Genomic DNA, 13,413 nt, shown 5'->3' with positions numbered 1-13,413 from the left:
ATATTAATTTTAAAAAGTTTATTTAGTTCCTATTATTCTATTTAAAATACTTGCTGTAAAGCAGGTATGCAAGATAATGTTAAAACTGCCTTTTTCCTTGGGTGATATTCAGATTGGAGGCATTGTAATAAATGAGCAGTGAGAATTTGTGGGATTATGGTTTCTTGATTTATTATTAATCATTAAATTATTTTATATTACATTTTTATAACTTATAGAATTAATTTCAAGACTAATCTGTAGATGTTTGTAATAGTAATACTATATTATTTTTTCTACACTAAGAAATAACCAATTATTCAATTATTTCCAGTGGTCTTTTTGTGTTCTGTGTTTCCAGGCGGGCACATGAACGCCCCCCACCCCATCCACATAGGATGCATCCAAACTATGGTCATGGGCATCATATTCATGTGCCTCAGACTATGTCCTCACATCCTCGACAGGCTCCAGAGAGATCTGCCTGGTCAGTATCTTGTTTATTTCAAAGCTATGCTCAGTTTCTTGTGGTGGAAACCTGGAAGAGATACTTTGTAGTGGAATGCCTAGAGAAGGGTAGTGTGGAGAAACTGAATTCCAGCTTATCTGTGAAGCACTGCCTCTGGGTGAGTCCTAAGAGACCTGGAGAGGAAAGAGTAGCAGCTTGAGTTCTGGGGCAGGGAGTGTGTCAAACAGGAGTAGAGCTTTTTGTTGTTGTTGTTTTTCAGGGATCTAGCGTCAAAAGTTAACTCCCTAAACTTTTCATAAGTTCTTTATCCACCGCCCCCCACCTTTGTACTCACATTTGCTGTACCACCCTTAACCCCTGCTGTTGACAGGGGAAATCCAGCCAGCATCCTCTAGGCTTGTGTTCTTTCCTAGAGAAATGGAAGCAGATTTGCATTAATTTTCTTTCTGGATCTGTTATCTGTGGGCAGTCATTGAGATCTTGATCCACAATGACTTTTGAGACAAAACATAAAATGAAAATAAATAAAAGAAGATTTGGCATTTACCAAATTTTACTCTTTCTAAAATTTTGTTTACCCTTGCTTTATAAGGTAATTGTCCTTGATGCCAACAATCCAGAGGCACTATCCAACAAATGGAAGACCTGGGAGCACATTCATATAAACCAAAAAAGCAACCTCTATTCTATATGCTCCTCAAGAAGAATCAGACTTTTAGATTGGAAGGAACCTTAGGGGCCATTCATTGTATTCCCTTCCTTTGTGAGATGTGAAGCTGAATGCAAGTGCTTCGCTCCTCACGCTCACAAAATTGGATCTTTGAATGTTAATTCCTAAAGTGAATTTGAAATTATTAGTTATATCCTTTGGGCTAAATTATCTTTTTTTCTCAGCTAAGTAAGATAAGAATCTTCAGATTACTTTAAAAAATGTAAACATCATCCCCCATTTCTGTTGATAATAAAGACACTGTAAAGATGTCTAAAATTTAAACTGTTCTCCTCTTTTGTCAGGGAACTGGGAATTGAAGCTGGAGTGACTGCAGCTACTTATACACCTGGAGCATTGCATCCTCACTTGGCCCATTACCATGCACCACCTCGACTTCATCACTTGCAATTAGGAGCTCTTCCTTTAATGGTAAAATAGGAACCTTTCAAAATTCTGACATAGTTGCCTTCGAAAACTGTTCTTCCTTTTCTAAATTAAATATTTTATTGGAAATATTTTTAATGTATTAGTTGTTAATAGGTGTTTCAGTAGAAGTTGAGAATTATTATTAGATTGAAACTGTGCTATAAGAAGGTATTAGATATATTAAAATATGTGTTTGTATTTGCATTGTAAAATATATTCTTCTTAATGTAAAAAATGACAAATTTTTTTCTTTTTATGTGAAGATGACAATCTTGATCTACTCTCCCTAGGACATGGGCTTTATTTTGTTGTAAGTGGTAATGGGTCTGTTCTAATGCATTCATACTTTATTTTCTGATCAGCAGGACTGTATTAATTCTCTGTATCTGATTTGAACAGATTCAGATTTTGTTGATCCATTTTGAGTTCTAAAGAACAAATTTCGCAAAAATTGAGTTTGCTCTTCACATAATACATATTGTGTGGTACAGAGAAGTGAGTAGTTTTGTCTTGTAGGGGTAGAGGCACTGCAGAGAAGGTTGCCAAGACACTTTATTATACATGCAACTTCTAAGCAGGCTTTGGAAGAATTGAGAATGGTACTCTTACAGTGGCTACAGCATGTAAAGAGCTTTCAAATAGCATAAGCACAAGGAAATCCAAGTAAGTTGGTATTTCTAGATCTTAGGGGTGAGGGTCATTCAGCAATGAAGTATCTGCCCTGCTAAGAAACTAGGACTCAGGAACCATTGAAAGGGGAATGTCTTGATCATATTTATGTTGTTAGAGTGATTTAATCAGATTGTAGTTAAATAGACCCCCTCTTTAGTTGTCTGTAAAATAGATTTCATGGTAGGAGAAGGATACTGGTTAGGACATTATAGTAGAAGAGATAAAAGTTGGTGAATGCCTGAACAAGGACAGTGGGAGTTGACATAAAAATGATGGGATACATTTGAGTAATATTTAGGATGACTTCCAGATTTCTAGCTTTGGTTATTAGGTATATGGTGTTGCCATTCACTAAGTTGGAGAATATTAGATGAGGGTTTAGGGAAGGGGTTATTAGGTGAGTTAGGTTTTGGACATACTGAATCTGAGATAATATGTGTATCAAGGTGGGATGTCCAGTAGGAAGTTAGGTTTATGGTCTGGATCTCCAAACAATAAACTGGTATCTGAGTTAAAGATGGGTTGTGATCTGTCAGTGTACAATATATATGTGTCACATATCTGTCATATTACATGAATCCATGGAAGAGGATTAGATTTCCAGGAAAATCTAATCTAATTTGTCAGACTGACAAGAGATTGACAAAAACCTTGGAGAATAATAATACTATATTTAAATGATAATACTGTACTTCAAACAAAGAATTCCAAGAATTGGCTAGAGAAGTTGAGGATAAATAAAGTTAGAATTATGTCAAAATAATATGGTCAGTAGCGTTTCATCACAAAAAAGTAAAGTTTGAAAAATGTTGAATGCATTTGGCATGGGAGTGGTTATTGGCGGCTTTTGTCAGAGTGATTTCAGTAGTGGTGAGGGATGGAGATGGGGTGCCTCTTAGATTACAGTAAGGAAGGTTAAAAAATGTGGAGACTGTGAATATAAACTACTTGCTTTATAAACTTGGCTGTGAAGGGAAAGTGGGAAATAGGGTTGGCATTTGTTCCAGGTTTAGAGAGGTAATTTAGGTTTGGAGAAACTTGAAGGTAATTTTAGGTTTAGGACAGAACAACATTAGCATTAGGGAGGGCTTGTTTGAAGATGTCGCGGAAAAGGGGTGGGTAGCAGCTAATTAAGGATGACCCAGGGTCGGGGAATAGGAGAAGAGGGGAGCAGGTGATAGAGCTGACCTTTGAGTAGGAGAAAGAGGAAGTTTACCCCTAAAAGCTAGAGAAAGGAGGCTAGGGAGGGTTACAGGAGACGTGCAGCTTTAAGTAGTTTGGAAGGCAGGAGTTCGTTTCTGATTTTTTTCATTTTCCTTGGAGATGTGTAGGAAGTTAGATTATCTGCTTAAAGCTGGATACTATTGATCTTGATTATGAGGAAAATTGCAGATATTTAAATACTAGGCTATTTTAAGGGTAAAAGTTATTGCTTATTTTAAATTCTTTTCCATGTGTGAATTGTCTTTTAAAGCTGTAAAACCTGCTAGAAGTATGTTACGATTCAGCAGAAGCTGATTAAAAAATAATTTTGGAGATTTATTTATAAAAATGGAAGGTTGGTGCTCTGTCTCAGAATCTCCGTTTCCTAACACTACGGTCAACTCTTGTTATTCATGGTAGTTATGTTGTGTAGATTTGCTGTGAACGCTGACTAAGGAGATGTTGAACTATTGGGGTGGCCAAAAAGTTCGTTTGGGTTTTTCCATACAATGTTACAGAAAACCCCGAACGAACTTTTTGGCTAACCCAATATTATTCCTAAGGGTAAATACAGCCCTAGGTTATTGCAAGCTTCTAGTCACAACAACCAGTCAATGCATTATGTTGCTTTAATGTGTTTTTCTGTTTAGAGACACCTTATTTGACATATACTGTTGATTCATTAACATTGATCTCATGGCCAGCAACACCATAACTCATGCCTGAATGAAGCTTATCTACACATATTTTCTGCATAAAGCACATCACAACCTTTTTGCACTAGGAACACTAGCCAACAATTAAGCATTTTGTTTGGGAGCCATTTTAAACAAAAAAATGATCTATAAATAGCACAAAAATGTGAAAAACATTGCACTAAGTAGATTGCAAAAAAGACACTTGTTTCCAGTGTAAGAGCTGAAACAACTTGGCAGGGTCTTCTTCCTCTAGGCTGGGAACACGTATTGGGCAAGTCAAATTTTTTGCTGCTCTGTGCAGGTCCATGAATGACTGTGAGAGCATGACTATTGATTCTGGAGTTACAAATAAATTCTCTCAAGTAGGTGAGTTCACAACAAAGACATCCATGAATAATAAGGATTGACCATGCCTAACAAAAAAATTAGAAAACACTGTTAAAAGTTTCACTAACAGAGCCAAACCAAAAAAAGGAGCCAAGGGTACCTTTGACTATTTGGGAGTTAGAGGAAGGGGAGTAAAACTTTTATGTTGAAGTTAAGTTTTATGCATTTCTGTTTCTTAATACTGTTCAATAAAGCTCTCTGAAATTGATCAGATCTTATAAAATTTTAGCCTTTATACGTTTAGGCTACTAAGAACATCGTTCTTAGGTTTGAGTATTCTTTGTGCAAAATAAATCAAGTAGAAGAGAATTGTTGTCTCGTGGAACTGCTGTTCCCTTTTTTTTTCCTTCTGATGACGGTTTGAGTTATTATAAAAGAGATCATTTTTGAAGAGGAACCTGTTAACAGAATGCTTTTTTGGAGCTATAAATACTTATTGAAGTTGATTTTTGTGAGAAGCTGGATGGAGAGAATTGAGTGTCTGAATTATTCAATGGTAGCAGCAGAACTTGAGCCTATTCTTAATTGATTTAGCCTATCTCTTCTACTAAAATAGGTTCCTGACATGGCAGGCTATCCTCACATTCGTTACATTTCATCAGGCTTGGATGGAACATCATTCAGAGGTCCTTTCAGGGGCAATTTTGAGGTATGTAATAAAATTAATGAAGATATTTGCCACAGTATCCGTAATGCAGAGAGAGAATATATGTAATATTAATATTTACAACTGTATAGGATTGCTGCAGTGGCTGGGGATCAGAAAGCAGTAAAATACCTGAATTTCTGATATTGCTTCTAGGGATTATTATAGAAAAGTTTATAAGTGATATTAATTTTAGTGTCAGAAATTACCCAAGTATTTGAAGAAGAGTAAATGAAAATATCTAATACAGAAGAATGTAAAAATTTATTGAATTAATATAAATATCAGATAAAGAACCATACTATTAAATGTGGGAGAAAAACCTTAATGCTTTTTTTCAAAAACAAATGCAGTAGACTTACGTGCTTTATTGAACCCATGTGATGTTTGTAATACATTAGAATTGAGCAGTAACATTTTCTATATAAATCTACCTTTTGCAATATATCTTGGAAATCAGTACTATCATTTTTTGGACCAATTCATTGTTTTCGATAGCTCTTATATTGTACTGTGTGGATGAATATAATTTAACCATTCTCCTAGAAAATCATTTAGGTTTTTCTAATATTTTCCTACTACAATCGATGCCTAATGCTTTTTGACTAAGCTTAATTTTTAGAGAAGCATTGCTGTAGAAAAATAAACCTAAGTAATTCAGTTTTTTGGTAAATATCTTCTTGTTTGAGTTTTCAGGAAGAACAAGTCATTTGAATATGATGTAAAGTTTTTTGGTTTTTTAAAAAATTTATTTATTTTTGGCTGCATTGGGTCTTTGTTGCGGCGCGTGGGGGCTACTCTTCGTTGCGGAGCATGGGCTGTAGGGCACACAGGCTTCAGTAGTTGCGGCACACGGGCTTAGTTCCTCTGCGGCATGTGGGATCTTCCTGGACCAGGGCTCGAACCCCTGTCCCCTGCATTGGCAGGCGGATTCTTAACCACTGCACCACCAGGGAAGTCCCTGATGTAAAGTTTTGTTTCTTCATGTCAGTTTGGAAGTTGGAGTCTTTGGGACTTAGAACTATTGTTTGACCTGTTTCCCTATTTTACTACAATGATTTCATCTTCTACATGCATGCACACATGCTTACTGATGTACATAGTACCATGCGGTAATATGCTGCCCTAGTCTGCAAGGATGACTTTGCCATACCACTTCAGTTGGCTGAGAAAAGAATTATAAACAGTCATTTGCCTTACTGTATATATGGCTTTTTGAATACTCTATTTACATTGCAGGTTTATAAATATGGAACTTCATTGCTTTTACAGTATTGACAGTGCTGTTCAAGGAATAATCATCCTGACTTTTAATACTAGTTATTCTTCACCTTCAGGAACTTATTCATTTGGAAGAAAGACTAGGAAATGTCAATCGTGGAGCATCCCAGGGGACAATTGAAAGATGTACATATCCACATAAATACAAAAAAGTAAGAATTTATTTTATGAAACATCTACATTATTATTGAAATGCATAACATTTAATATTATGGACTTCCTTTGAGTTTGTGGAGTCTAGCAACTACATTTTTTTTTTTTTTTTTTTTTTGTGGTACGCGGGCCTCTCACTGTTGTGGCCTCTCCCGTTGCGGAGCACAGGCTCCGGACGCACAGGCTCAGCGGCCATGGCTCACGGGCCCAGCCGCTCCGCGGCATGTGGGATCCTCCCGGACCGGGGCATGAACCCACATCCCCTGCATCGGCAGGCGGACTGTCAACCACTGCGCCACCAGGGAAGCCCTACATTTTTTATTATTAAAACAATACATGCATGTAGTTAAAAAATTGAAAGTATAAAAATATATACTCTGAAGTCTGTTACCCTACTGATCCTAGTTTTCCTTCCCAGAAGAAAAATCATGCTTAAACATTTCTTAGGTATTCTTCCACATATTTTTAATAATATGCATATGTATATATTTTTCTTTCACTTTTAAAAATAAAGGGGATAATATACACACATTTTTGCACATTTTCTTTTCATTCTGTATCAGCACCTACAGATGATCCATATTCTTTTTAATCACTTATACAGAATTCCATCATACAGTAGTACCATAATTTAACTAGTCAGTTATTTTGATGGACATTTAATTGACCTACATTTCTTATATTCTACCCTTATATTCCTTATGTAGTATTACATCTAGAAGTTATGGACTAGGCATGTTAAATAAATTGCTTTCAACAGACAACAGTGTTCTATGCTATAGAGACTAATAAAGTGTGAAATTTCTGTTCATTGTATTGTTCATCCTTTTTCTAAGAGTATTAATGAGGTATTACCATTAAAGTCCTTTCAACTGTTTAAGCTAAATACTATAATTAGCATTAATTTTTTGAATGTTACTTGAAATGTTCATTAGCCAAATAAAGTTTATTTGGCTGTGCTCATGATAGGACAAAAATAGTATATAGTATTCTAATTGTGGATTAAAAATGATAAATTTCAAGCTAATGAATTTCTATTACTTTTAATTTTGCTTTTGATGCTGGTTATTTAAGGGTCTTACAAGAACACTTAGTTGATAATAGTCACTTAATTCATCCTTTAATTCATGACAGTTTTGCCTGGGAAATAAGTTGTGGGTGAATGTGTGGTTTTGTTTTGTTTTGTTTTTCAAATAAACACAGACTTTACTCAGTTGTTCAATAATGTCATCTCTACTAATAAGGTAACAACTGATTGGTTCTCACAGAGGAAACTGCACTGCAAACAAGATGGGGAAGAAGGGACTGAGGAAGACACAGAGGAAAAATGTACTATCTGTTTGTCTATTTTAGAGGAAGGTGAAGATGTGAGGTAACTAGACACTAATTATCTAAAATCCATTGTCAAAACTGTACAAGATTTCATTTGAAAGTAGACCAGAACCCAAATAAAGATTACTCCTGGCATACCCTGTTACCAGTCTCTGACATGTAGAATTGCCTTCTTATAGTGAGTGAAATAAAAAAGATTAAAGTCTCTGTATTAACAGCAAAGGGGTGTGGATGGGAAATATACTACCTGTTTTGGGGCCACACCAAGACTTGGCCAGGGAAATTTTGTGGTCAAAAATGTCTTCTTTAAATCTTGCAGGAAGGAGAATTTGAGAGGTGAGAGGCTTTGGAGGCCAAGACAGATATACTAATGTATTCTCCAGAGCTTTAAGAGGGGGATCCAGATTAGCTCCATGCAGTTTGTTTTACAGCATCTTTTATAAAGTAATCTTGTTCTAAAATTTCCTCTCAGTTTGTAGACTGTTTTCTTCTTGCAACTTTGTGATTTAGGAAATGTTATTATGCTAAATATTAATTTTAGACTTCTCTTTTTATAATCTCTTAAGTTAATTGTTTTGTTCCTAGTCTGGTTTTTTCTAATGTAACATAATCCCATATGAAACAAGTTCTATAACATATATAAAAACTGTATAGTAGTTTTGTTGCCCTAGTTTATAAGGAAAACTTTATCGTATTTCTTCAGTTGGCTAAGAGAGAGAAAAATTGTTATAAAAAGTTGTCTACTATACCACATATAAGGTTATTTGAACACTGTATTTCCAGTGAAGATTTATAAATATGGATGATAATTGTTTTTACAATATTGACAATACTGTGCAAGGAATAATTGGAACACCTCTTTTTAGCTATTTTTACAAAATATTAGGAAGTCTGAAATGTATGACAACTCTTAACGGGGGTGGAAGTTGAAATGGACACTTAAGTCAGTAACTTGTATCCTACTGTTACACTTAGATTTAACGTTACCCTGTTATTGCACGGAAGCTTTCTTTATTTCTCAATTTCCAATTGGTAGTGTAGTGTACTAAAGTAAACGTCTCTTTTTAACCTAATTTTAAAAGAGTAGCGTAGAATTAAGTGGATATAACATGAAAACAATATTATTAACCTTTAATCAATCAGGTACTTAAATTTAATATGTAAAGATCCTGTAGACAGAAAATAATATTGCATATTAAGACATTCCTTAATCAGTATGATATGGCTGCTGTATATTTACAACATAATTTCTAAGGCTTTTGAGAGAGAATTAAATGAGATTTTTTTGAAAGTGCTTCACAAATACAATGATTTGATATTTAAAAATGTACTTACAGTATTATGTTACAGGAAACATATTGCCAACTCCAGTGCATTGGCAGCTCATGTAGAGAAGCAAAGCTGGAATAATTGCTAATGTAATTGTTGTTCTTAAAATTCCTGAGATTTTACGTAATTTGATTCCATACCTGTGACAGTTAATTATCTTGGTCATTTATACATTATATTGCCCAGAGTATTAACTTAATGTAGGTGTAACTCTTGAGTACGGAGGGGTGGGTTTTTTTTTGTTTTTTTAACACAAGAGAAAAATGTTTAGTAACTTCAGAACATTACTGAATTATTACATGTATCATTTGTTTAAAAATAAATGCCACTACACTTGTCATAAAATTAATTTTTGCTTTTTGTTTTGTTTGCCTATAATAGACGCCTTCCCTGTATGCACCTTTTCCACCAAGTGTGTGTTGACCAGTGGTTGATTACCAATAAGAAGTGCCCCATATGCAGAGTGGACATTGAGGCCCAGCTGCCAAGTGAAAGTTGACACCATGTTTCAGAACTCTTACCCTCCCTCTCATTCCCACCCTCCTGGTACTGCAGTCTACCAAAGATGGCATGACTTACCTGCGCAGATTTGGAAGCCGTGAACTTAGAGTGCTGGCTCTGCTATATGGTACAACTAATGCTAGACCTACAGTTTATGTATACAGTTGATTTTGATGTATTTATAAAAGCTTTTTTTTTTCTAGATTTGACATTTTTCCTGTATCATTTTACTGTATTTTTGCATGGTTCCCTGTATTGCATTTCTTTGCACATATTATGGGCTTGTGACCCTAAACTTGCAGGCAAGATTAGCTGCTTTAGTAAGTAGAATTTCGTGGTCTTTTTGTTTTTTACATAGTACCAGGTCTTGAGAATTACGAATTTTTTTTATCCATTACTAACGTTTAATTTAATCAATCATGTACTTTAGTTTAATGTATAAAGATCCTCTAGAAAATGATAATATTGTGTATTAAGACATTCCTTAATTAGGACAAAATGGCTGCTGTATATTTACAATATGGAGTTCTGAATTAAATACCATTCTTGATACTGGGAACAGAATACAAACCATTTTCAATCAGATGCAGATGGTATTCACATCACCAGAGTGATCAATAGAAATTTTCTTGGTGTATCCTTTTCCTTTCAGCACAATGCAGATAGAGTTGAATATTGATATCATACATTTAGACTGCTGTTCTGATTGTATTTATCTTTTTCCTACATTGTTTAGAACTTTATTTCCCAGATTCAATTTTTGCTGCTGTGAAACAGCTCTGATGAACACTAAATAGTAATTTCAATTAGCTGGATTGTACATACTTGCAGATTTAACAAAATTTTAGGGAAATTGGAGAAGACATGTAGAATTTTGTTCAGTCTTCTGCTAAGCACGTATATTAAAGATATCTGCTTACATTGATTTTTGTAAACACATTTAGTCAGGATTTAGAATTGCAGTCATCGGCAGGTATCTGTGCATTCATAGAACTTCTAAAGGTCCCAGGATCACTTTTAGAGGGATTTTTATTAGTTTAAAGATAAATAAAGTCAGCTGAATCTACATGTCTCTTGTTTTATTTCTCTTTAAACTTGAAAACAGTAAATCTGCAGATACTGTGAGGCACAAATTAATACTGTCAACCTACTGTTGCTCTGGTTTTAGACTCCCACTTCATACATTACCAAGAGTCGATCACTGATTTAAAAATTTTAATTTCTATAGTTAAGATTTACTGCATAATATAGAATATTAAAGTTAAGTTAATGTACTAACATTTCTCCTTTGGAGAAAGTTTTAATCCACTTAAGGATGTGTATTATCAAGATACTTTCATATACAGGATAGCCTAATTTTATTTGTCTAAATATGCTTAATATGCCCCAGATTGCAAATGCATCAGTCAGTAACATCACTGTCTGTATGTGGAAGACATGTTCCCATGGGTCATATGTGAAGATGTCGATAAGCTTGCATTAAGCCACCTGCTTTGTAAGTGGATTGATTAATAAATAACTTATATTTCTATTGTCTTTGTGTTTCATAATTCATTTTTATAAAACTGTTTACACTGAACATCTTGGAATTCAAAACAGTGATCTCGCTCAAGTTGACATTTGCATAATTTGATGTTTGTATTCATTCAGTTATGGCTACTTGCCCTTGTTTTGTATTAGTAAATGTTACACCGTAGTGATTGGCAGTATCAGCATGCTTCAACATAGTATGTGTAGAGATGGAGGATGGACTATGGTTTATAAGTTTGGATATAAAATAATATATTTAAAAAGAATACTAGGGACTTCCCTGGTGGTACAGTGGTTAAGAATCAGCCTGCCAGTGCAGGGGACACGGGTTCGACCCCTGGTCCGGGAAGATCCCACATGCCGACGGGCAACTAAGCCCATGCGCCACAACTACTGAGTCTGCGCTCTAGAGCCCACAAGCCACAATTACTGAGCCCGCGTGCTGCAATTACTGAAGCCCGTGCGCCTAGAGCTCGTGCTCCACAACAAAAGAAGCCACCTCAATGAGAAGCCCACGCACCGCAATGAAGACCCAATGCAGCCCCCCCAAAAAATTATAATAATAATTTAAAAATTAAAAAAAAAGAATACTAGATGATTAAGCTGCAGTTGTAGAAGGGTTGTGGGAGGAGTGGCAAGACAGAATGAGAGAGAGAAAAAGAGAGAGAGAGACTTTGTTTGCCATCTTACTAGGGACAAGAGCTAGTAGCCCGTCTTCAGGTAGCCTGTGATGGATGTAGGACTTTACCACTGGAAAACCCAGGGTCTGTGCCAAGGGTTAAGATGGGGAGAATTCTATACGATGGAGGCCGCCTTCATGCTCCCCAAAACACAAATACAGATAGATTTCTCTCTTTTTTAAATATTATATCAGATTTAGATGCACAACTACCTATTGACCTGTTTAATGATTGCTACTGATTTTTTTAAAATCTAAAGTATCATTACTTTAAAATTTATTTTATGCAAGTATTTGTAGCATATACCTGAATTGTTAATGCAGGAGCTTCTTAAGCTACTGCAATTAATTACAGAAAAATGTGATTAGTAATGAACCAAGTGAGAAAGAAAATAATTTTTAGTATTTTAACTTTCTGTGCCTTGTTTTGGTGTCTTCCATATCCTGCTACATCTTATGTCAAAACGAAAATTTCAGTGATAGCTATCCAAATACTTTAAAAACTCTTTTGTCAGCAAATCCTTATGTTCATCGTTGTTAATATGCAAGTGATAAACTGATATTTGAAACATTTTTTTTAATCTGGTGACTTTGTTTAAGCTGCTAGCACATTTCATCATTTGAACCGTAACTATTTGACAGAAAACTAGCTCTGTTTTAAAAATGCTATTTGTAATACAAATTAAAATGTAAACGCTGTAGACATTTTATGATTAGTTTTTCATAATTAGTTTTTCATAAATGGGAATAGCTTAATTTTGTAGAAAATGCATCCTGAATTTTTTTTTAACATCTTTATTGGAGTATAATTGCCTTACAATGGTGTGTTAGTTTCTGCTTTATAACAAAGTGAATCAGTTATACATATACATATGTCCCCATATCTCTGATTTTTTAAAATTTTTATTTTATATTGGAGTATAGTTGATTTACAATGTTGTTAGTTTCAGGTATACAGCAGAGTGATTCGGTTATACATAGACATGGATCTATTCTTTTTCAAATTCTTTTCCCATTTTGGTTATTACTGCATCCTGATTTTTAAAAAATTAATTAGTTTATTTTTGGCTGTATTGGGTCTTCGTTGCTACGCGCGTGGGCTTTCTTTAGTTGCGGTGAGCGGGGGCTACTCTTCGCTGCGGTGTGCGGGCTTCTCATTGCGGTGGCTTCTCTTGTTGCAGAACGTGAGCTCTAGGCGCGTGGGCTTCAGAAGTTGTGGCACTCAGGCTTCAGTAGTTGTGGCTCGCGGGCTCTAGAGTGCAGGCTTAGTTGTGGCGCACGGGCTTAGCTGCTCCGCGGCATGTGGGACCTTCCCGGACCAGGGTTCGAACGCGTGTCCCCTGCACTGGCACCCCTGCATTGGCAGGAGGGTTCTTAACCACTGTGCCACCGGGGAAGTCCTGCATCCTGATTTCT

The 13,413-nt window shown here is 35.5% G+C and overlaps 1 protein-coding gene across 2 annotated transcripts in view; it reads left to right on the top strand.

The window, feature by feature from the left end:
• Nucleotides 1–11,319, top strand: part of RNF111 (ring finger protein 111) — an 81,162-nt gene extending 69,843 nt beyond the window's left edge. The window contains exons 9-14 of one of the 2 annotated variants that reach the window (XM_060005882.2): nucleotides 314–466; nucleotides 1,463–1,589; nucleotides 5,103–5,195; nucleotides 6,530–6,625; nucleotides 7,871–7,998; nucleotides 9,669–11,319. In XM_060005882.2, the coding sequence (XP_059861865.1) occupies nucleotides 314–466; nucleotides 1,463–1,589; nucleotides 5,103–5,195; nucleotides 6,530–6,625; nucleotides 7,871–7,998; nucleotides 9,669–9,786 (715 nt within the window). In that variant the 3' untranslated portion in view covers nucleotides 9,787–11,319. The remainder of the gene's footprint in view (nucleotides 1–313; nucleotides 467–1,462; nucleotides 1,590–5,102; nucleotides 5,196–6,529; nucleotides 6,626–7,870; nucleotides 7,999–9,668) is intronic. The other variant, XM_060005881.2, reaches the window with a different exon arrangement.
• Nucleotides 11,320–13,413: the final 2,094 nt, after the last annotated feature.

The sequence above is a fragment of the Delphinus delphis genome, chromosome 2 (genome assembly GCF_949987515.2).
Source record: "Delphinus delphis chromosome 2, mDelDel1.2, whole genome shotgun sequence".
Classification (NCBI taxonomy): domain Eukaryota; kingdom Metazoa; phylum Chordata; class Mammalia; order Artiodactyla; family Delphinidae; genus Delphinus; species Delphinus delphis.
Note: the sequence above shows the minus strand (reverse complement) of the source record. Positions and strands in the feature narration are given on the sequence as shown.